Genomic DNA, 23,670 nt, shown 5'->3' on the forward strand with positions numbered 1-23,670 from the left:
TTTTGACAGTGTGTATCAGTTCACTATTTACAAATCATGCAAATACATAGCAACTGTTTGAACATTTCGTGCATTCTGTATGCAAACAGATCTGTTTCTCATCCCAACATTATTTTAAACTACAGATGCAATTAAAAAAATTCAAGAATATTATGTAACATGATATACATATGTACTAGTGAATACAAAGGATAACACAAGGTACCTAAGTACACTGCTGCCTTTTAGCTGCTGTCCCTTGGCTGCTCCCTGTTCAGGGTAACCACAGTGGATCAGCCAAGCCACACACTTGATTTGGCACAGGTTTTACACTGGATGTTCTCCCTGACACAACCCTCCCATTATTCCCAGTCTCGGGTTCAGCTCTGAGAGTTAATCCCTCAGTGGTTAGGTTGATTCCTTGCCCAAGAATCAAACCTGGGCCACGATAATGAGAGAATGGACCACACGGGCACTAATGCCCCTTTTCCACCGAGGCAGTTCGAGTGCAGGTTCGGAGCATAATTTAGAACCAGTTCTTTCTGTTTCGATCGCCAAAGCACCGGCTCCGAACCAGGAAAAGTGGTTCTTAAGTAGCACCAAAACGTTGCTGGTCTAGACTTAAGAACCGCTTGCGTCAGGAGCTGGGGGCGGGGCTACTGTTAGCGCATTTGATAATGTACGTTAAGTATACTAATGTTTAATACACTTTTACTTTACCACGATATGATACATTATCAGCACACATGATAGTAGGTAGCTACATGCTAAGGCTAAATTTTTTTCTGTGTTAACGATAAAATAACGTTATGTACTTTATCGATCACAACCTCCGTTTATACAGATTACACGGAGCCGCACGTACACGTTTTATTCGCCGCGTTTGGATGCCGATGTAGGTTCACAAAGCCATGAGCATTAACAGTAAAGCAACATCCGCCATTGTTGTTGTGTTTGTGTTTGCCGCTGCTGCGCTAACGTCGCTGGGACACGTGACACGTATACAGTGACGTCCCACTCGGCGCTGGGATGCTCTCTAGACGGTGGAAAGGCAAACCGGTTCTTAGAAGGTTCACCAGTGGAACTGACTTTGAACCAGCACTAGCGCTAGCTCTGAACCAGCACCCGGTTCTTTCCGGTGGAAAAGAGGCATATGTTGTTGCTAATGCCAGGGGACTGAAATCTATGGGATCCCAAAAAGAGGTGCCATCCATGAGATTGTGTTCAAGGCAAAGAGAGTCACTTGTACCTTGTGCGACCCTAAGGGAACAAGAATGTGGCAACAAAAAGAACCTTTGGTGAAGTTGTAGCTCAGTGTTCAAGGTGTTGGTTTACTGATTGAAAGGTTGTGAGTTAAAATTCCAGGACCACCAAACTGCCACTGCTGGGCCCCTGAGCTGTGTAAATAAGATATATGCAAGTTGGTCTGGATAATGGTTTCTGCCAAATATCATAAGTATAAACTTGTTCCCCAGTGGCACCACAAAGCTCTACCAAGCAACCGGTTGTGTTAGACAGAACCACAGACACATTTCAGTCGGTGACATTGGTCATGGTTCAGTTGCACTCTGAAGTCCAATCTTTAGCAAGACTAAATTTCCAGCTAGTCTAGAGAAATGACTGATGTGTCTCATCAGTCAGAGGACAATACTGCAGGCTTTGCTGAACCAGATTGCTATGTATGATTTTATTTGTCACATAATGGTGGGAACGTGTGTATTGTCCTCCAGTTGCCCTGCTGATTGGTGTGAGCATGGAGGAAAAATCATTCAGATATACAGACACCAGGCAATGTTCTGATGCTAGACGTTAAACGACACAAGGCTGAGTCTGTCGGCATGGTCAGAACACCAGAAAATAGAGACAGGGCTTTGACAGGTAAGCCTCTGGAAGTATCTGTGTTTGTAAGCAAAGTATAAGAACCCAAAGTATATGTAAATGAATTGCATCAGTGTGTCTGCGCTCTTACAACACAGTGTTAGTGTCAAAGAATTATTTGGCTAACACACTATATTTTGGGATGTCGTAGCCTAGTGACTAAGGTGTTGGTCTAACAATCGGAAGGTTGTGAGTTTGATTCCTACGTCCACCACACTGCCACTGCTGGGCCCCTGAGTGAGGCCCTTAACCCTCAATTGCTCAGTTGTATAAAAATGAGATAAAATGTAAGTTGCTCTGGATATAAGGGCGTCTGCTAAATGCTGTAAATGTAAATATTGTTAACTCATTCATCGCTAAGACCCACAGAATGTACAGTAAGATGAATATAAAAGTGTTTAAGCAAAGTTTTAGTTAAAGGTTTTGCATACTTGTGCACCAACATTATTGTTTTTGGGCACGTTTGCCTCACACCTCTGGATCTGGGGGTTTGATTCCTGTCTCCATCCTGTGTGTGTGGAGGCTCTCAAGTTTTGAAGACAGGCAAGCGTGACATCTCCACACACACACACACACAAACAAACAATAATGGGGGAGTCGTTGTGTTTGGTAAGGATCACTGATCGCAATTTACCCACATACAAAGTTTGTTCAATTTCTATTTATTAATTTGTGTGTGTGTGTGTGTGTGTGTGTGTGTGTGTGTGTGTGTGTGTGTGTGTGTGTGTGTGTGTGTGTGTGTGTGTGTGTGAGAGAGAGAGAGAGAGAGAGAGAGAGAGAGAGAGAGAGAGAGAGAGAGAGAGAGAGAGAGAGAAAGAGAAAGAGAGAAAGAGAAGGAGAGTTTGTTGCCTTTTTGGACTCCTTTATCATTTGTAATGTGGCTCCCATATAAAACAGTTCAGCACAAGCCCAGACATTTTTAGGGTCATGATTGAGGACAATGTCCTGTCCAGAGACGAGCTGTTTCCTGTTGTGGTTTTGTTCAAACCGACCATCGAAAATACGAAAATACCCTCTATAATGTAGGTTTTTTTCATTGGTTGTTGCGTTAAATCTTACCCAGATACAAAAGTGCTATTTTCTGATTGGCTATTGTGTAGCCTCTTTTTTGATTGGCTGATAAGTGTCAGGCTCGACTAAGAACTGAGACGCGCTTGATTCCTGCCCGGTTCCATAGAGACAGCGGTGCGGACTGATACATTTTGGGTGCTGCGGCTTATTAAATATATGATAAATAGTCAAAAAGTTTTTCTGCGTGAGAAATACGATGTGTAGCGGGAGAGCGTGAGAAAAGACCGAAATGCGTGACTGTCACTCTCAATGTGTGACACTTGACAGCCCTGATGTTCTCTCCAACGTTTTGTGGGTTTCTTCTTGGTACTCCAGTGTTCTCCACCAGTTCACAGACAAGCGCTGCAGACTAATAGGCATCTGATGGGGGATGTGGTAGCCAACGATCAGGGGTTGAAATGTTGCTAGCTATAAATTCCAATCATAATCTGATGCCTCTGCAAATTTTAGACAGTAAGGGATCTACTTGCATCATTAGCAATGCACAATCAAGCAATATTGATTAACAACTGTTCATTGATTATATTAATTACTTAATAAACCCTAACCCTAACCCTACGATTAGTCATTTTGTTTTGCTGGCAATTAGTTGAGCAACAAAACATAAGCAAGTTCAACTGCTCGCAGTCAAAGGCTCTATCTACCTTTACTGTAAATAATACGTCAGTAATCTGGCTTCACCTCCTGGTCATGTTGTTTATTACAACATAAGCTGATCTAGTTGATCAAGGGATTTACTTTCATATCATAAAGCCAAGAACTGCTCCTCACAAAGGACACCAGAACTGTACAGGTTTATTTGGTGTATACAAGAAGCTTGAAATGAGTTTCATTATAATAATCATTAGAATCATCGATCAATCAGTTAATTAATTAATTAACAAAAACCTGATCAGTCTCATCTCAGAATGGTTAAAGGTGTTTCAGGATATTTCAGGTATTTTATTTTCTCTTATTTGATGCCCGATGATGCCTGAGATCCAAGTAGTTCGGATAAGCGGTAGAAAATGAGTGAGTGAGAGAGTATTTTCTCTCCCCTGTCAATCACTGAAACGCTAGTCTACCTGCACAAATACGCAGAAGTGGACAAAGCTCGTGTTTGCCACACCCGTCCTCTGCTGGAAGGTGTTGTTCACTAGCACTGACATAGCTGGTAACAATTGGCCAGGCCAAAGTTTAGGGGAAAAAATAACAGGCTGGATTTTCCCTTTAGCCTCCAAGAACATATTATCTACACAACACAACACAGTATGTTCATGAACACCAAGCTGGCTGAAATGTGTAGGAAAGCAATGAAAGCATGCTTGCTGTAGGTCTTTCACGGTCACTTTCATGGTACATTTCACTAAATATGGAAATATATTCATACAGTACATACACCCTGTGGCCCTGGTAATGTGCGGATTTGCCTGTTTAGGGAAGAAAATACTGTGAGACTCGTGGCTTTGATTTGTTTTTGCTGGGGGGGTTTTTTTGGTTGTTTTTTTGTTAACATAAAGAATGTGTCCTATAAAAGATTGAAGGTGAACTGATTTATTATTCCTGAACTGATTTATTATTGATTTATTTACCATTATTGTTTTAAAATGACAATGAATATAGAAAAGTATCTGCTGCTTATATTATTATTATTATTATTATTATTATTATTATTATTATTATTATTATCATTATTATTATTAGCATTATTATTATATAATTATATAATAATAATAATGATAATAATAATAATAATAATAATAATAATAATGCCAGAAAAACTTTAATTAAATTGTATTAACTACAAACTATAACATAACATAAGCCAGATAAAAGTTATAACATGTTATAGTGAATAAACAGTTAAAGTAATTTGTTATTTCCGCCTCTCGAGTCCTTCCGCTGTGGGGTTTGTAGTTTTATAGCTCGGTAACTGCTGACACACCACGCCGTGTTGGTGATGAGTAAACAAACCACAACTCCCATACGCCCTTGCGCGGGAAGCCCTGGGCGCGTCACGCGACAGAGGAATGTCCGCGTGTAAAGGCGAGTCACGTGTGGCGCAGCTCGCGCATCGCACGTCGCCTGACTGTTGATCTGATTGAGGCAGGATCTCCGCTCGATGGTCTACAAACTGAGCTGTCATTAAAAAACTCGACCGAAGAATGAGCGATAACGATGACATCGAGGTCGACAGTGACGTGAGTGACGCTAACTGACTCTTTTTCACGTGTTTATTGTGATGATTGTGATGTTGTCGTGAGGGCTGTTCTGTAGTCCGTGTAGCGCGAGCGGCTGTTTTCTACGTGAGGAAGCAGAGAGAGAGCGCGCGCGCGCCCGCGCCCGCGAGACGCCGAGCTGTTTATGTCGATATATGATCCTCGTTTAGCCGTTTAGCTTCTTGGCTAGCTTTAGCCACCGAGCTAACATCCTAAGTGTAATTCTCTTCTTTTCTTCTTTTATTTCTTTTTCTTCTTTTTTTACAGGAGGAATCATCGGGATTTCATTTTGTGGTGCGTAAAAAACCAATAACCAGAAGAATTAATTACTTTTAGACTTTAATAATGATAATAATTAATTATAACGTTGATTACAGTAATGCTAATTTGTCCTGTTTGTTGTAAGGTTAGCTAAAGGGCTAACATGACGGGTTAGCTAAAGGGCTAACATGACGGGTTAGCTAAAGGGCTAACATAACATGACGGGTTAGCTAAAGGGCTAACATAACATGACGGGTTAGCTAAAGGGCTAACATAACATGACGGGTTAGCTAAAGGGCTAACATAACATGACGGGTTAGCTAAAGGGCTAACATAACATGACGGGTTAGCTAAAGGGCTAACATAACATGACGGGTTAGCTAAAGGGCTAACGTGACTGACCGGGTTAGCTAAAGGGCTAACGTGACTGACCGGGTTAGCTAAAGGGCTAACGTGACTGACCGGGTTAGCTAAAGGGCTAACGTGACTGACATGACTGACCTGGTTAGAAAGAGTTGTTTTTTACATTTCAGCCTCTTATATATTTATGTATTTATATATAAATATATACACACACACACATATATGAAAGATCGTCCTTGATTCGTATTAAATATTTTAGTGTACATGGATATAAATAGATGTAGTAAAGGTTGAGTGTAGTACAGTACAGTGAGGTTTCCATGGCAACAGGAGATTTGAGAAACGAGTCTGTTTAGTCAGAAAGTGTTTTTATTTATTTTATTTTTTGTTTTGTTTTCTCTTTTTCTCTCTCCCCTAAAATATACTACAGTTTAATTGTTTGCTATATCTATCACACACACACACCTTGTGTTTGTTTAGAGGTTCTATATAACTCTTATATAAATGATCTATAAGGGTGAACGTATATAGTTGATATAAAATCATCATCAAATGAACTGAACACCAATCAGAAACTCGCAGTAAAAAGGTTGTGTCGATATTCAAACCTTTAAACTAACACTATATTGAAGCACCTCGTGATTTGATTCACAAGCTTTTTTTTTGTCGAGACGTGAATTGATTTGTCGAAGTGGACGTGTGCTTTGAGTCGCTGAATTTTTTTATCTTCATCTTCCTTGGTTTTGTGTGAATAAAATGCCCAGTTCTGGCTGAATAAAACCAGCATTAAGGCACGATGCCACCGCCACCACCGTGCTGCACTGTGGGGTGGGTCTGCTGTTCCTTTGGTGATGTATTTAGGGTATTATTGTATGTTTTGTAACATGGTTGTCCGATATTCATGCAGCTGCTTCACGTTGCTGTAGGTCTCCTTGTCCGCCTCCTCGGTTCCTTTGCGTCTCGCCTGTTTATCGGTTTCAGAGGGATGTCCTGTGTTTGGAAGCTTGAAGTCCTTCAGTATTTTTGATGAAGCAGGCTGAAACCTACCACACTTTATTGTTTAGCTCTACTGCGATCTCTATTTGTTAACCTAAGTGTGTAAACAAAATAGTACTTCGTACGCACACAAGTTAAAAGCGTTGTTATTATACAAGCTTCTCACAGCTGAGAACACACAACCTTCACTAATGTTTCATTGTAGTTTCAGTCTTATGTCAAATGACCATATTTTATGCTGCTTTTCTTCTGAAGATATTTTGTCAAAGTGTAGTTTCTATTAGGATTGAAGAGAGTGTCGTACAAACCCCTGATAAACACACAACAGTGGCAAAAAGTCAAAGGATCTGGAATCTTTAGCCGTGGAGGATGGAGGACGACGTGTTTAACACGTTTTGATTAATTCTGCTCTGTAGCACCTTTTTAATGGCAAATGACCGTCAAAGGGAGTCTGACTGACATGATAAACAGTTTGTTTTGTTTTTAGCGTCGTGTTTAGAAGCAGGAAACTCCACATCATTGGAAATTCAGGGCTTATCTGATCCTCATTAGTGCTTCATCACAGTTGTAAACACCACAGCTTCCTTCTTTCATGAGGCAAGTAGAGCGTTATGACGGCTTTGTTTTCAGGCGGAGTGTTAAAAAAACAACAACACGCGTACACACACGTCTCCTGGAAATCCTGGAGTATCCAACTAATCAGGTGACGCCTTTGAAAATCCTGAAGCATTTCCACTTTTGCGTGTCGTGTATATCAGACTTTCAGCCGCCGGTTGACGAGCGCGACGTCTGAGACGAGTCTTGAAGTAGACAAACGCTTAATTTTAATCAGTAAACTCTATCGAGTGTGGTGTCATGTGAGTGTCACGAAACAGTTGGTCAGGTGACTCACAGCAGTGTTTAGAGGTTAATCTACACTTTTCTCTCACTTTTACTTTCGCTTTGTTTGGAACAGGTCCAGTGTGTTTATGGCTGTGTGTTTATGACTGGCTTTGACATAAACCGTGCAACAGGAAACGAGATCAAACGATGTGTTTGACGAAAGAAACGTACGTTGGAGTTAAAACGTTAAACGTATCAGATCTCATTTCTTTCTTCACTCACGGCAGGTTTTATTAAAGCGCTCGAATCGTCGACGCTCGATCTGTCCGTGCTCCCACGCGGTAGCTGTTCATTTGCGGTAGCTGTTTACCTGTTGAAGACCTGCAAGCGAGGTCCGTGTAGGTCGGAGCGTCTGTATATACGGAAACAGCAGCTTCCCCCTTTCTGCCTTTCCCGAGTCCCCAGTGATTACAGGACTACGTGTTCCTGTTCAGGGTTGGCTGTGTTGTTTATTGTCAGCCCATGAAGTCGAACACAATCCTGAGCTCTGATTAAGGAGACTACAGCTATGAATCGACTTTACACTTAAATCCCCGCGTGAGTCTCTTAACACATCTCTGTATAAATTCAGCCATTTCCCAAACTCGACTCATTTCTCTCCCACTTTTAGTTCTTCATGTAGATTCATGGCACACAACCTGCACTACACACTTACACACTTCATCATGTACACTAGTGTGAGAGTGCGCACGCGTGTGTGAGAGAGAGTGGTGGTCTCGGGTGTTGTGGGTCTCGTGTGTCTGTCTCAGAGATCGGAGCCGTGATGTCTGTGATTCTCCCCAAAGCTCTTTTATCCTTTTGTGCTCTGAAGAAGAATTTGTTTACAATGAGTCTTAAAGCAAACATCGTCTCAGACGTTAACTCGTTTTACAGCGTCGTACATCTTCGGCTCATGGGCTCTTGTGCGCGAGCCTGAGTCTCCTTACACGTTAGTGTGTCTAGTCCTACAGGTTTACTCCAGAGTACTGTCGTCCTTTTAGTCTCGCTCGTACATTAAAAACAACACGTCCTGAATACCTGAAAGATCATCTAAAGTATACAGAACAATAGATCTGATCCTCAGGACAAAAGCCTCGTGGACTCCGTGACCGTATTCAGAGCCACGCCCCGACGTGCTGTCTGTAGCACATAATGCTGGTGTGTTGTGTCAACTAAACACATCTGGATAACTGGTTTATTGTGGAGGGGGGACACACAGCTTCTAGTGCGTGTTAGAAAACGTTTAGATATTCAAAGGCTTTACGTTTATGTTAATTCGATCTAGTCGTTCGTAGCAGCGGGTTTTATTCGAGTTCAGCCAGATTGAGACAGTCAGTCAGTCAGACACGTAATCTTGATGCTTCTTTCACACACCTGTATTTAATCTCACGTTATTAAGAAAAGAAACTTCAGAGTCCAGACCTTCTGGTTCTCCTCCTGGTGACTCAGACTGCAGGATTGTACAGAAGCTCTGACTCAGTAAACCCCACCAAGCCTCGCTACACCTGTGTTTTGTACTTCGTTAATTAACACACACCGTGTTGTAGTGAACTGCTAGTTAGTTTAACTCTGGTTCTGTCTTCAGTGAGGGTTTAACAATCGCTCTTATCTCCTCGTGGTTTAGGAGCCAGAAAAACAGAGGCTCGGACCCAAAACGAAAGCGTCAACGTGACTGTGTAGTTTGTTGCCGTGGCAGACCGGCGTGGCGTGTGTCATTTAAAAGCTTTTACAGTGAAAACGAAAGCAAGAGAGAGAGAGAAAAGCAGGCAAACACGAATGTAAATAATGGCTGCAGGTTTACAGGTTTGGTCATTTAGAAACCAAACTAAATCGGTAGCTAACGTACAGCATACAGATCAAGACGAACTGCGTCAAATCGAACCCTACGCTACATAGCAAAAGTATGTGCACCCCGAGTTTCTCCTTCAAATCATTCCCACACAGTTGTTTAGAACGTCTCTGTGCGGTGTTGTTTCAGTTCTCCTTCGTTGGAACTAACACTGTTCCGGCGTGACAAAGGCTCTGTGCCCAAAACAAGGCATGTCTTCACGAAGACACGGTTGTGGGGGTGAAGGTTGACGTGGAGGAACTCTTGACTCATCTCCACTGAACTCCTTTGGGATGAATTTGGTTCACTCTGGCAGTGCAGCGTTTAAAGAAGAGGGTGCCAATACTTAAATTCTCAGCGTCTGTGAATATGAAGTGTCGAGTGTAGCACGTTTTTCCAGGTCTGAACGCATCTGTAACGTTTAAAGCGTTCTCTCTGCAGCACCATGACGTTATACCCAGTAAGGTGAACGTACAGCGAACAGGAAGTCAGTTCAGTTCATTTCATGAGGGTGGATGTAAACGCCATGAATCTGGGGTTGTTTGACCAATCGGTGACTTGTGCCGGGTTTTTAGCTCCTCTCCTTTTTCTGTTCTTTATGTTTGCATGGATTATTCTCCCCCCTCTCACACACACACACACACACACACACACACACACAGTCAGAAGTTCCATCAGACGTTCACTCTTCCTCTCTGTGCTGTTGCAGGCAGACAAACGAGCTCATCACAATGCGCTGGAGCGTAAACGCAGGGACCACATCAAAGACAGCTTTCACAGCCTCCGAGACTCTGTGCCTGCCTTACAGGGGGAAAAGGTCAACACACACACACACACACTCCACTCACACACACACACACACCCCACACACGCCACACACATACAAACTCATGCACACACACTCTCACACACAAACACATGCGCGCACACTCTCCCACACACGCCCCACACACACACACGCTCACACATACACACTCACACACACACTCTACACACACACACACACAAAAACGCGCACACACACATACTCTCACACACACACTCATTCGCACACTCTCTCTCACACACACACACACACACACACCCCCCACAGGCTGCTCTGAAGTGTTCCCAAAGTTTTCCTTCACGTTTACACTGATATTGAACATCTGTAATTTCCTCCTCTATCAGTCGGTTCGATTTGAATATGAACGTTAGTTCGTTTTCTCTACAAACCTCTCGGTGCATTGTGGGTATTCTGTACGTCCCCACTAACCTTTTGCATTCTCATGTGGGTGTACAAAAGGGCGTGCGATTAAAAATACGAAGCATGCGGTAAATCCTCTGTCTCATTTCCATTTTCTTTGCAACATCACGTCCGTAAAATGTAGCGTTTATTTTTATTAATTATATGGCGTCTTAAACGATGAGCTAATTAGTTTGTGGTGACTGGTGTTTAAACAAAGGTGTTATGTTTATAAGGAGATGTTTGTTGTTGCTCTCTGTGTATGTACCAGGCCTCCCGAGCTCAAATCCTAGACAAAGCCACTGAGTACATCCAGTACATGAGACGGAAAAACCACACGCACCAGCAGGACATTGACGACCTGAAGCGACAGAACGCTCTGCTGGAACAGCAAGGTGAGAACACATGAACACACACACACACACACACACACACACACCATGCAGGTACTAGTCATCTGCTCTGAGTTTTCTGTGCCAGATCACAGTGCTGTGCTCAAACCCTTAGCTTTGTGCTGTGTCACAGTAACATCCTGTCCTCTCTCTCTTAACACTCTGTATGTCTGTCTCTCTAACTCTCTCTCCCTCTCTAATTCACTCTCTCTAATTCTCTGTCTCTCTCTTTCTCTAACTCTCTCTCATTCACTGTCTCTCTCTCTCTCTAATTCTTTCTCTCTGTCTCTCACTCTAACTCCCTCTCTGTCTGTCTCTCTCTCTCTGTCACTTTCTAACTCTCTCTCCCTCTCTAATTCACTCTCTCTAACTGTCTCTCTCTTTCTCTCTGATTCTCTCAGTCTCTCTCTTTCTCTAACTCTTTCACTCTGTCTCTCTCTAATTCTTTCTCTGTCTCTCACTCTCTCTGTCTCTCTCTCTTTCTCTCTGTCTCTCTAACTCTCTCTCCCTCACACACACACACTCTCTCTCTATATCGATTTCTGTCGATTATTGTTTCCCTTTTTATCTCCCACTCTCATGTGACGTGGATTTAGAAATAAAACCTACTTGTTCCAGTTTGCAGTGGTATAAAGCGGAGCCACTCCAGACCTATACAAAAGGTTATAAAAATAAATAAATAAATGACATTTCACATCACGCCACATCTCATGTGTTTTGTGTTCACCTTCATGTTTCTAAATGACTGTGTGTGTGTGTGTGTGTGTGTGTGTGTGTGTGTGTGTGTGTGTGTGTGTGTGTGTGTGTGTGTGTGGGGCAGTTCGAGCACTGGAGAAGGTAAAGGGGACCACACAGCTGCAGGGCGGCTACTCCTCGTCAGACAGCAACCTGTACACTAACCCTAAAGGCAGCACCGTGTCGGCCTTCGACGGCGGCTCCGACTCGACTTCTGAGTCAGAACCCGAGGAACCGTCCACGAGGAAGAATCTCCACCAGGAGACCAGCTAAGAGCAGCACTTCCTTCTCGCTCTTCCAGCTTCTCCTCTCAGCCACTCCCCTCTTCCTCAGTGTGCACCAATCAGAGACTCCACATCTTCCTGTTTCGTGTCTTTTACAGGCTTCTCCGGATGCCGGCCCACAGCCACAACCAGATCCAGGGAGCCAGGAGAGAAGGACTCGTAGCACACGTTTCTCTCTCCTCCGTCCTCCCTCTGTCTGTCTCGGGCCGGCTCAGCGTTAACAACAACGCCGCATCTCAAACCCACAACGAGGCAGCTTCGTGATTTACGGACCTGGCGCTTCTTTTGTACGTTTGACAACACGACGTGATGAAGGAAGCGTACGGCTCCAGGCACTGCGCAATGTTTCCTTTTGTTTTGTCCTTTTTGTTGTATGTTTAAAAAAAAAAAACAAATTTCTGAGTAATTACCCAAAGGAGCAGCTCATTTTTCTAAACCTTTAGAATTTTTCCAACAAAAGACGTGAGCGTACGAGAGCGGCTTATCTGAACACAGTCGCTGTCGAGTCGCTGAAAGGTTTGTTGGGGGGGGGGATTGTTCTTAGATTTGTTGTGTTTTAGTGTGAATTAGTAACTTTATATAGTTCAAAATGTTTTATATAAAGGAATACAATAATTTATATTCTCCCCTATATATATATATAATTTATATAAATATATAAATGATAAATAAATACTGGGTTTTGTACGTTTCATGCAATTTTGGGAAAATTTAAATTTTAATAATTTTTTTTTCATATCAAAAGGGGTTAGCGCCTCTTCAGGGAAAAGTGTTTTTTTTTTTTGTTTGTTTGTTTGTTTGTTTGTTTGTCCTCCCCCCCTAAAAAAAAAAATCTCATCCCCTCCTTTTTAACGTTTGGAAGTCTTTATATTCGATCTGTTTTATTTGCTCCTTAAACAGTCGCTCGAGTCCGTTCCACAGAAACGAGCGGTAGGTCAAACTTACTGCCAACGAAATCATCCTTCACTCCGAATCCTACCTTCGACTGCGAGACTATAAATAAATAAACAAACTATTTTATCCTTTTTTTTCCTGATTCTTCTCTTCATTTTCTTTCCGCTGGTTTTCACCCAGGTTTAGAGTCCCGGGGTTGGATTCCAATTTCGTTGCCTGGAAAAATGTTCGCTTATAGAAACATTTGTGTGTGAACAAAATGAGGTAGAATATTTTATAATATCAATCACATTGGCAGCTTTTTATGTTAAAAAAAGAAGTTTGATCACAATATCTGATTTTTTTTGTTGTAGTGACCGCTTGTGGGCGTGGCCCGTCCAGCATTATTATTTATTTATTATTTTTATTCGGAGTGAATTTGTCGTCCGATGTCTGTTACGTTCCAGCTTCTTTCTCGGGTCTGTGACGGCTCCACCGAATCTTTTCTAACTCGAACAGAATCTGTGTGTAAACAAAGCGGTCACCGAAACTGCAGCATACGAAGAAGATGCTCTGTGACGATCGCTGCTTTTTTTTTGTAATTTTTTATTATTGCTTTTTTTTTTACATAGCTGAATTAAATACAAACAGGCCTCTGTGAAACCGCTGAATCTTTTAATTTCACGTCACCGTGGATACGACGTTACCTTAAAACATGTTTGTTTTTTAAAAAAAAAAAAAATCCACGAGTGCATTACTAATCTTCACTGACAGCAAAAACCTTTCACTGATCTGGACGGAGGCCCAAAAATGCCTTTACTTTAGTTTTTAGTAAATCTAGTGCATGGTTATTGGTTTTTGTCCCCTTCCAGCATGGATTTTAATTCCAGTGATCTAAAACACACTGGTTCCTGTTTACAGCCCAGAAAAACATCATCATCATCATCATATCAGAAAAGCCTACAGGTGATGTGGAGATTCTCTCTGAGCTGGAACAGGCAGCTTGTGGAAAAACTGGATGGCTTTGGCCACTTTCTCAGGGCAGATGTTGTAGACAGGGTGAGTCGGAGCCTGGATACAGGTGAGAGAGGGTATTAAAGGAACGTCTTTAAAGGAAAGTCTGCGTCCAGATGTTCCGAAAAACGCATCCACCGCCATGCTTCAGTTTGTATAACTTAATAGGTTTTAAACAGTTTAAGTGGAATTATTATTATTATTATTATTATTATCATCCGTATAAATGTCATTATATCCCAGCTCTAGCACACAAACTAAATAAACATACTGTAGGATTCTTTCAAACACAGAACGTCAATATTAACGGTGACGTTTCGGTGAGACTCACCAGTCTGTTCTCTTCTCGGCCGAGGACCAGCTCGTGGTGGAGATCTTTGTTCCCGAAGTGTTGTGCTATCGAGAGTCCGCTCAAACAGTAGCATGTGTGGTAAAAATCCCGGGACCTCGGAACAGAATACATCACGTTATAATCGCTGCATCATTGAACACCTTGAAGAACTGGAACAGCACCAGCTCCTGGTGAATAGGGCAACTACTGCCCCCTTTCCCCCCGAGGCAGTCTGAGTGCAGGTTCGGAGCCTAATTTAAAACCAGTTCTTTCTTTTTCGACAGCCAGAGGACCGGCTCTGAACCAGGAAAAGTGGTTCTTAAGTAGCACCTAGCTGGTCTAGACCAGAAACGCTTGTGTCAGGGGCTGTGGGCGGGGTTACTGTGACCAACAGGACAAAAGAGAACGTCGTAATGCCATTTTTAAATAATTTCAAATCAGGATTCGCCGCGTTTGGATGCCAATGTAGGTTCACAAAGCCATGAGCATTAACAGTAAAGCAACATCCGCCATTGTTGATGTGTTTGTGTTTGCTCCTGCGCTAACGTTGCTGTGTAACGTGACACGTATACAGTGAAGTAACACTCAGGTCTGTGATGCTCTCTAACTGATGGAAAGGCAAACCAGTTCTTAGAAAGATCGCCAGTGGATCCAACTTTGAACCAGCACGAGCACTGAACCAGCACCCGGTTCTTTCTAGTGGAAAAGGGGGCATCTTATGAACACCCGTTCCCTCATCAGTCTCTCTGTTCTCTCTAGATCTTAGTAAGATAGGTTTTAGCACCGAAACTGAAAACGCTTCCCACCGGTGTTTAATAAGGATACACTGTTTATTCAGTATTAGACCATCGGTTATTAACAGCAACAACACTTCCTGTAAGCTGCTGTTCTAGCTGACAGACTTCCACAGCACTGTGGTGTGAAGATAATATCACAGTAAGACATCAGAGCTGTACATCATGAGATCTGTACTCACTTGCCCGGTTTGTCCAGCAGGCCTCCGCCGGGGTTCTGGCAACACAGCAGGATGTATTCCTGTAGCGCTCGCTGCTCGAACATCCAACTGCTGAGACTCAGTGTCTCGTCTCCTACACACATCAACACGCTACGGTTACGCTCACACCATCATGACAACGCACACACACACGACTCTTACGCCATGTATGCACACTTCTCCGAGGTTATCTGTTAGTTATGAATGCATGTGTATGTATAACTTCATTAAACTTAATGTAGATTTTTTTTTACATCATAACCTGCTCGCTCGAAGCTGGTTTAATCACCATCTGGTTTCGATTCCCGAATTGAATCTGAATAGAAATTTAATGTCATTGGTCTCTCATGTAGGATTTTGATGCTGATTTTTTTTTTTAACCGATCCGCCGTGGGCTCGGTAAGTCTCGGCTTCCGCTCGGTTTATTTCATTACGAATGCTAAATAAATTGTAACCCGAATTGAGATCGGTTGTAAAACGATTCGTTCACTAAGGGTGCCAATAATTCTAGAGCAAAGTTTATTAGTCGCAAGCTTAAAAATGTTGTGTGTCGTGAGAGAATGTAGTGTGTCGGTGCGGCAGGAGCGGCTTCGTGAGTCGGAGATCGTGGAGAAGAGTCTTACCGTCTTTAAAGAGCGCTCTGTGGAGCAGCGGCAGCAGGCCGGCCTGCCAGAACGAGTAGCAGCCGTCCACCAGTTTATTACAGCGCCCTTGAAACCCGCCTTCGTAGCGCATCTGCCTGCTGGTCACCCAGCGCTGGAGATCACACGCAGACAGGACAGAACAAAGATCAACGACATGGTGAGGTTTTTCTGTAAGGAGAGGTTTAATTAGCGTTATGGAAGGAGTCTCCGGTTCCACTTTGCATGAGAAGTTCTTTATATAAAAGACTTGAGGCTGTTCATGATCGCAGTGTGATGGAGAGATCTCCACTTCCTGTAGGATAGTAGCTTCTATCAGACCCCGCTCTCCACGCTTCCTGAAGTGCTATAATCAGCGTGAACCATGACACGGACTCGGCTTCCGGCCCAGTAACTAAAGTCCTAAGTCTGTGTTATTCTCAGCAGGGCGTCTGTTTTTAACTTACTCGTCCTGTCAGTGACTCACTTTCACTCTCATTTTCACTTTGAGGTTTAAGAGCTCACTCCAATTTGTATGTTGGTGCATCGTGGGTAATAATGAGGTGGTGTGCACTCACTAATAAGGCCTTGAGGTCCAGCATATGTTCCTTTCCTAAGATGACCAGAGCTGCCATGCCACAGAAGGTGTAGCCACCGTGAGCCTCCAGACCGGGAATCCCTCCCAAACCACCTTCCCAGTTCTGACAGCTGAAAAAAACACACACACACACACACACACAGTCAGGCACACACAGGCAGAAAGACAAGACAGGCACACACAGACAGAAAGACAAGACAAGCACAGACAGACGGACACACACAGACAGACAGACGGACGGACACACACAGACAGACGGACGGACACACAGACAGACAGACGGACACACACACACAGACAGACAGACGGACACACACAGACAGACGGACGGACACACACACAGACAGACGGACGGACACACACACAGACAGACGGACAAGACAAGCACAGACAGACGGACACACACAAACAGACAGACGGACACACACACACACAGACAGACGGACACACACACACACAGACAGACAGACGGACACACACAGACAGACAGACGGACACAGACAGACAGACGGACACACACAGACAGACAGACGGACACACACAGACAGACAGACGGACACACACAGACAGACAGACGGACGGACACACACACAGACAGACGGACAAGACAAGCACAGACAGACGGACACACACAAACAGACAGACGGACACACACACACACAGACAGAAAGACAGACACACACAGACACATAAAATGTTTGGTCTGAGTCTGATACATTTTGTCTGACTGATCTGCTTTGTTGCAGTAATGATGTCAGTGTCTGATGTTTTAACGATACATTTTGTTTGTGATTTTCTTTTCTGTTGGAGTCTGTTATGTTCCAAATGTTTCATTAGCATGAAACACATTTCCCTCTGAGTCCCTTCCATTCCTCTGCTTGACTGATGAGACCTTTAACTTCATCAGCATTTTGTTTGAGTTGGTTGTGTTTTGTTTGCGAACGAGAGACCGATGCGTTCTGTCCGTAGGTCTGTCTGTTCTGCGTCTGACTAAATTCTCTTTTGTCTCATGTTGGAGTCTGAGATCTTGTCTGTTCATACGGATCAGATTCTAACAGTTCACATTGTTTATCTGTCAGAAGTGAGACGCTCCGTCCGTCAGTTGCACTGTAATGTTGATGAATCATTTGATCCACATCTCCCAAACCTCCTCGTATCCACTCACTAACGTCACCGTACCTGAGGATCCAGTTGTGTGTTCCTTCAAACAGTTTGGTGGTCACGATGTTGGTGAGAGAAGCCACTGACGCTGCGCAGTACGCACTCCTGTAGAACATTCATTCATTACCTTCAAATCATGTCTTACATCAGAGGAATTTATTCCTTATTATTAATCTAGAATTATTATTTAATTTTTTTTTTTACTTTATTGAATTCACATCAAAAGTCACTTCTGGAATTTTTCTGTTATTACTTCCAGCATGGACGTGATAAACTGTCACGATGAGGCTCTGCTGTTTGCCATGGACTTGTGTATACGCCGTGTTTGATTCGGGCCCTTGGCAGCCATCGTCATGCCAACGTAACCACGAAACCATGGCGATGAGACTCACCTGACGTCCACCTCGCCACCCACGTGCATGACAAAGGAGCCATCTGGCTGTTTCACAGAGAACAGGAAGTCCAGGAGCTTCTCTCTGGTGGGGGAAGGGGAGCAGCGTTACACCACGGCTGGGAGAGAGAGCAGGGTTTTGGAGTCGAGCCCCGGTGTGGAAGCACCCACCTGTTTATGACACTGTAAGCCTCCTCAGTACCCAGGATGCACAGGGCGTTTACGGCGGCGTAGGTCGGGGCCAGATGAGCGTGCTGCCCCGGACCTCCTGCGAAACCTCCCGTAGGGCTTTGGCACCGCGCCAGGAACTGACACACACTGTGAGCAAAGCATACGAGCGTTATTACAGTCTATAAACTATATACAGAGACACACACAGAGACATACACACACACAGTCTATAAACTATATACACTGTATATAAGGGGCTCCTGTTGTCCAAACTGTTGTGCATAAGATCACATTATGAATTTTACATACGTAATAAAATGGATGTAAAATTGTGAATAAAACCCAGGGATCCTTTTGTTTCTCAGGAATATTATTAGTCTAGTGAGAAAAGCGTTGCATTGTTAAACAATAACACACACACACAAAGTTTGCATTTGATGCACGAATTTGCATGTGCAGAATCGCCGACGATGCGACACATCGTGTGCACGCTCGCACAGACGAATCCCCCCCCCCCCAATCCGTATTAGGGCAAAAACCTTGTTTCAAATATTCTGAGCAGAATAAAACAGAACAGTGTTCGACTCGTTACAGTTTGCTGCATTTGTTAACACGACCTACACAATGTCTAGATAAAAGGAAGCTCTGTGGCAGAGAGCAGCATGTGCCTGAGCTCATACCACCACCACCACAACGTTTCTGTGGGAAAGGTCAGGGGTCAGCGCAGGCCTTGATCTCCGCCCCATGCTGTGCGTCCTGGGCATCAGCGGGGGCGATGGAGGGGGTGGGTGACGTTCTGGCTGAGGCTTTGTACTCACTCTGATGCTACAGGAGCAGGCACGTGTTCCTCCAGAAGCTCCAGACTGTGCAGGATCCAGTAACACAGCCAAGGACGACTGGCATCCAAACACTGAGAGCAGCAGACAAAAGAGTGAGCCAGCAGTCCTTACCACAACACACACACACACACACACTAGACATGAAGTTTATCATGTTATTATTCATCCATAAGTGTATGACTCTAAAGTATCTGTTAAGCAGGCCTTAATCCACCGTAATAACTGGAGAGGTAAAATAAAATAATAACGCGAGTGTTTTTGTGAACAAGCTGATGTTCACAATGAACATCATCATCCGTGTCATTGGAGCATATGCTAAGCCAAGCAGACGTCTATCAACAACAACAACAACATGGAACTGGGTGAAGAGAAACAAATACAGTATTAATAATTCACTGAAAAGAAAAAAAAAAAACGTTTCTGTCTGTACCCGTGTCAGTACCGCCGCTTACCTCGTAGGCGTCCGAGAGATGGCGTAAACCTTTCTTCAGATATTGGTAGTGTTGTTCTCGTAGTAAGGTGGGCCTGGAAATACAGAACAGAACAGATCACACACCACTTTATTCTCCAGCCACTGATGAATTCATCTCTAAACACAAACTCTTTGTTTCAATATGAAATCATCCATTTAAGGTCAATAAGGATATATACAGTAGGTTGTTTACATTTCAGCTAAAAAACCCCTCTTAAATAAAGTTTTACCTCCTAAAATTCTATTAAAACCAACCAAAGACAACATCAGAAGTCTGGACTACAGACCGCCTGTGGACCCCGAGGTCTGGCCGACAGACCGCCTGTGGACCCCGAGGTCTGGCCGACAGACCGCCTGTGGACCCCAAGGTCTGGCCGACAGACCGCCTGTGGACCCCGAGGTCTGGCCGACAGACCGCCTGTGGAGCCCGAGGTCTGGCCGACAGACCGCCTGTGAAGCCCGAGGTCTGGCCGACAGACCGCCTGTGAAGCCCGAGGTCTGGACGACAGACCGCCTGTGAAGCCCGAGGTCTGGGCGACAGACCGCCTGTGAAGCCCGAGGTCTGGGCGACAGACCGCCTGTGAAGCCCGAGGTCTGGGCGACAGACCGCCTGTGAAGCCCGAGGTCTGGGCGACAGACCGCCTGTGAAGCCCGAGGTCTGGGCGACAGACCGCCTGTGAAGCCCGAGGTCTGGGCGACAGACCGCCTGTGAAGCCCGAGGTCTGGGCGACAGACCGCCTGTGAAGCCCGAGGTCTGGGCTACAGACCGCCTGTGAAGCCCGAGGTCTGGGCTACAGACCGCCTGTGAAGCCCGAGGTCTGGGCTACAGACCGCCTGTGAAGCCCGAGGTCTGGGCTACAGACCGCCTGTGAAGCCCGAGGTCTGGGCTACAGACCGCCTGTGAAGCCCGAGGTCTGGACTACAGACCGCCTGTGAAGCCCGAGGTCTGGGCTACAGACCGCCTGTGAAGCCCGAGGTCTGGACTACAGACCGCCTGTGAAGCCCGAGGTCTGGACGAGATACTGGTCTGATATTTGTCCTTATCTGAAGTATTTTTTAAAGTCTACACTGACGTCTGCTGTTGTGTCTGGGTCTGAGCATCACACACTCTTTACAGTTTCCCAGGCTTTGAGGGTGTTTTCCTGATATCACACAGGACCCACCCTGGTTCCTCTGAGCTCTGAGTGAGTCAGCATGAATGTGCATCAGCGCTGGTTCTGGTGCTGCTGCTGCTGCTTGTGTAATTGTAAGGAAACAAAGCTGAGCTGCACCTCGACAAGCCACCTATCATTAAGCCACGAGCTCAAATCCGCTGTTTCCCACTGAGCCACAGCAAACACAGTAATTACAGCTTTACACCACGCAGTAGTAGGAACAGCCCTGATATCCACTAAACCCTCTAATCTGCCCCCTAACAGGATGAACAAACATTGGAGTTCTCACTTCCAACCGTAACCGCGGATCAAATCCTCAGAAAGTTTCGAGTTACAGCTTTACGTCCGACCGTTACAAAGTTCTGACACTGAAGGCTCCTTCTGAGATATTAAATAAACCTCGTCTTACAGGAAACGTCACAGAACCAACAATTACGCAGGAGTCACTGAGAACGAGCTGTTACTATAGAAACCGTCGCAAGCTGTGGAAGTGAAAATCATTCAACACTTTCTGAGAATTCAACAGCGCTTTGGTGCAACAGACGCGACTTAGTAAAGCGTTCGTGCTGAATGCTAACTTCTGTACGTCGCTCTGGATAACGGCGTCTGCTAAACGCTGGAAATGTGACTGAACGCTGTTGTTGGAAATGCTTTTATTCGTTGTGAAAAAAAAAAGAAAGGTTTCTTTTGCATAGATGCGCTTCCTGTTTGTGCTTTTGATAATGTTGATGTTTCGGCTGTGTAGAGGTGAGAAATATTTAGTGCTTGGACCCCTCGAACTCGCTCACGCTCCATCACGCTCCATCGGCATCAAACACCAGAGAAATCCTTGGCGCCGTAGCAGAACACTCATTACACGTGAAGCGCGTTTCATGTTGCCATGCAAACCTCCAAAATGCTGGTATAGAGAAAAGTGCATGCTTTAAAAATAGAATTCTCTTCGTTGAAATTAAAGGCACACGATCATTGTGTCTTTGTGTGTGTGTGTGTGTGTGTGTGTCACAGATACATGGTTCACACTCGAACTGTTTACACCCACGAGTGTGATTTAACACTTAAAGGAAAGTTTAACAGAACAGGAAGTCCATGTCACACTTTGTGGCTCTTAAACCATCTCACTGCAGCACGATACACAGTGATGAGCTGAAATAAACGAGCGGATAAAGATTTCTACCCAAGAGTTTAATGTTCTAGTCTTCAGGACAGACGAGATTTTAGGTTTTTCAGAAATTCCATATTCTTTATCTTATAAACCTTTCTCTGGACTCGTTTAATTTAATTGTTCTACATCACAGAAGGAAATCAAGTTTGTGGGTATAAATGACTGGATCTAAGAGAACAAGCATCCCATGAACAAGCACTAGAGATTGGTCAGGTTTGTGGGTGTGGTCTGATTTCATTTTAGGCTCAGACCGACAGGCAGTCGGTCGGACCGACAGGCAGTCGGTCGGGCAGTCAGGCAGTCGGTCAGATAGGCAGTCAGGCAATCAGTCAGACAGGCAGTCAGACAGGCAGTCAGACAGGCAGTCAGACAGGCAGTCAGACAGGCAGATAGACAGACAATAAAACAGTCAGACAGGCAGTCAGACAATAAAACAGTCAGACAGGCAGTCAGACAATAAAACAGTCAGACAGGCAGTCAGACAATAAAACAGTCAGACAATAAAACAGTCAGACAGGCAGTCAGACAATAAAACAGTCAGACAGGCAGTCAGACAGACAGGCAATCAGTCAGACAGGCAGTCAGACAATCAGATAGACAGACAATAAAACAGTCAGGCAGTCAGACAATAAAGCAGTCAGACAGGCAGTCAGACAGACAGACAGACAGTCAGACAGACAGGCAGACAGACAGACAGACAGACAGACAGGCAGGCAGACAGGCAGGCAGGCAGACAGACAGGCAGGCAGGCAGGCAGGCAATAAAACAGTCAGGCAGTCAGACAATAAAGCAGTCAGACAGGCAGTCAGTCAGACAGGCAGTCAGTCAGACAGGCAGTCAGTCAGACAGGCAGTCAGTCAGACAGGCAGTCAGTCAGACAGGCAGGCAGACAATAAAACAGTCAGACAGACAGACAGGCAGTCAGACACTTTAGTAACCGCTGTGAAATTTTACCCTCCAATTTTTTAAATAAATGATTAGAATCAGAGGTGATGACAGTAGATCAGAGGGCGTCTAATAGATGATGACCGGAAGCACATCTAAGCTAAAACATCTAAAGCAGCCGGACCGGAAGTCAGATATAATGTGCCTATATCCCGTGTGTCCATGTAGAATATTACTCACTGAGGTGAAGAGTGGATTTGCTGGTAAACACTCAGCACTTCTTTAATGTTGCGTTCAACTTTTCTCTGGATAAAGAGAATAAAAAACACATCAAACACAAACGACTTTACATTTCGCTAGTTAGCTGATAAATCATTTAAACTCTTAATTAAAAAAAACAAAAAACAAAATAATAAAAACTATTTGGGCCTTAGACCGCAGGAAGTGACGTCATCGCCGCGCTGCAGGTTACAGCACAAAGCCATCGTTATTCCCATCAGGGTTTCTACACTGTTACTAATGGCAACCAGTCGATAGCAGTTAGCTAGCAGCTCGTGCACGTCTCTCACCTGCTCTGCAGACGTCACGGTCTGTAAACCATCATCTTTTAACTGCTCCTCGTGATGAGAGTCTCTAAAACACCGTAACGGCTCCATATGAACACAATAATAATATTAATAATAACAATAAATTACACACGGCTCCGCTAGCCAGCTATCTGTTAAGCTAGCAAAGTTTTTCTGATTTCGCCCGTCAGCGTTTTCTTTCTGTCGTCCAACGCAGATCTTAACCCCATACCCAGCGATCACTTCCGGGAAATAATGAATTGAAGATCCGCGAATTGGCAAGCTTAACTCGTACTTTATCTCTCCTCACACCCGTATTCCGACAATCCCCGCCCATCCACTGATTCGAAGGCGCTTATTGGCTGTTT

The 23,670-nt window shown here is 44.3% G+C and overlaps 2 protein-coding genes across 8 annotated transcripts; one reads left to right on the top strand and one right to left on the bottom strand.

Moving 5' to 3' along the window:
- Positions 1 to 4,867: 4,867 nt before the first annotated feature.
- max (myc associated factor X) lies at positions 4,868 to 13,098 on the top strand. Of its 7 annotated transcripts, XM_027170213.2 has the most exons (6): positions 4,888 to 5,108; positions 5,394 to 5,420; positions 10,145 to 10,252; positions 10,932 to 11,055; positions 11,649 to 11,714; positions 11,873 to 13,098. In XM_027170213.2, the coding sequence occupies exons 1-6, from the start codon at positions 5,073 to 5,075 to the stop codon at positions 12,058 to 12,060; spliced, it is 549 nt and encodes a 182-aa protein (XP_027026014.1). In that variant the 5' UTR covers positions 4,888 to 5,072; the 3' UTR covers positions 12,061 to 13,098. The 7 variants fall into 7 exon arrangements, with proteins under 7 accessions (XP_047657762.1, XP_047657763.1, XP_027026015.1 ...); XM_047801806.1 differs by lacking the exon at positions 10,145 to 10,252 and having other exon boundaries at positions 4,868 to 5,108; XM_027170214.2 differs by lacking the exon at positions 5,394 to 5,420 and having other exon boundaries at positions 4,886 to 5,108.
- fntb (farnesyltransferase, CAAX box, beta) lies at positions 12,857 to 23,537 on the bottom strand. Its single transcript, XM_027170209.2, has 12 exons — positions 23,306 to 23,537; positions 22,977 to 23,041; positions 19,516 to 19,588; positions 19,043 to 19,134; positions 18,225 to 18,371; positions 18,055 to 18,138; positions 17,681 to 17,767; positions 16,482 to 16,611; positions 15,907 to 16,039; positions 15,266 to 15,377; positions 14,290 to 14,404; positions 12,857 to 14,015 (listed from the first exon to the last, which is right to left on the bottom strand). Exons 1-12 carry the CDS (start codon positions 23,390 to 23,392, stop codon positions 13,905 to 13,907), a joined length of 1,236 nt encoding a protein of 411 aa, XP_027026010.1. The 5' UTR covers positions 23,393 to 23,537; the 3' UTR covers positions 12,857 to 13,904.
- Between the last annotated feature and the right edge of the window lie 133 nt (positions 23,538 to 23,670).

Source organism: Tachysurus fulvidraco, chromosome 16 (genome assembly GCF_022655615.1).
Source record: "Tachysurus fulvidraco isolate hzauxx_2018 chromosome 16, HZAU_PFXX_2.0, whole genome shotgun sequence".
Classification (NCBI taxonomy): Eukaryota; Metazoa; Chordata; class Actinopteri; order Siluriformes; family Bagridae; genus Tachysurus; species Tachysurus fulvidraco.

What these genes read in the sequence shown, in the direction of transcription:
- max (XM_027170213.2), top strand. Translation starts at nt 5,073, where the DNA reads ATGAGCGATAACGATGACATCGAGGTCGACAGTGAC. An exon ending in CATCGGGATTTCATTTTGTG is followed by an intron (nt 5,421 to 10,144) that starts GTGCGTAAAAAA and finishes GTGCTGTTGCAG; the next exon opens with GCAGACAAACGAGCTCATCA. An exon ending in ACTCCAGACCTATACAAAAG is followed by an intron (nt 11,715 to 11,872) that starts GTTATAAAAATA and finishes TGTGTGGGGCAG; the next exon opens with TTCGAGCACTGGAGAAGGTA.
- fntb (XM_027170209.2), bottom strand. Translation starts at nt 23,392, where the DNA reads ATGGAGCCGTTACGGTGTTTTAGAGACTCTCATCACGAGGAGCAGTTA. An exon ending in ATCTCTCGGACGCCTACGAG is followed by an intron (nt 19,135 to 19,515) that starts GTAAGCGGCGGT and finishes TGCTGCTCTCAG; the next exon opens with TGTTTGGATGCCAGTCGTCC. An exon ending in GCCGAGAAGAGAACAGACTG is followed by an intron (nt 14,016 to 14,289) that starts GTGAGTCTCACC and finishes ACCTGTATCCAG; the next exon opens with GCTCCGACTCACCCTGTCTA.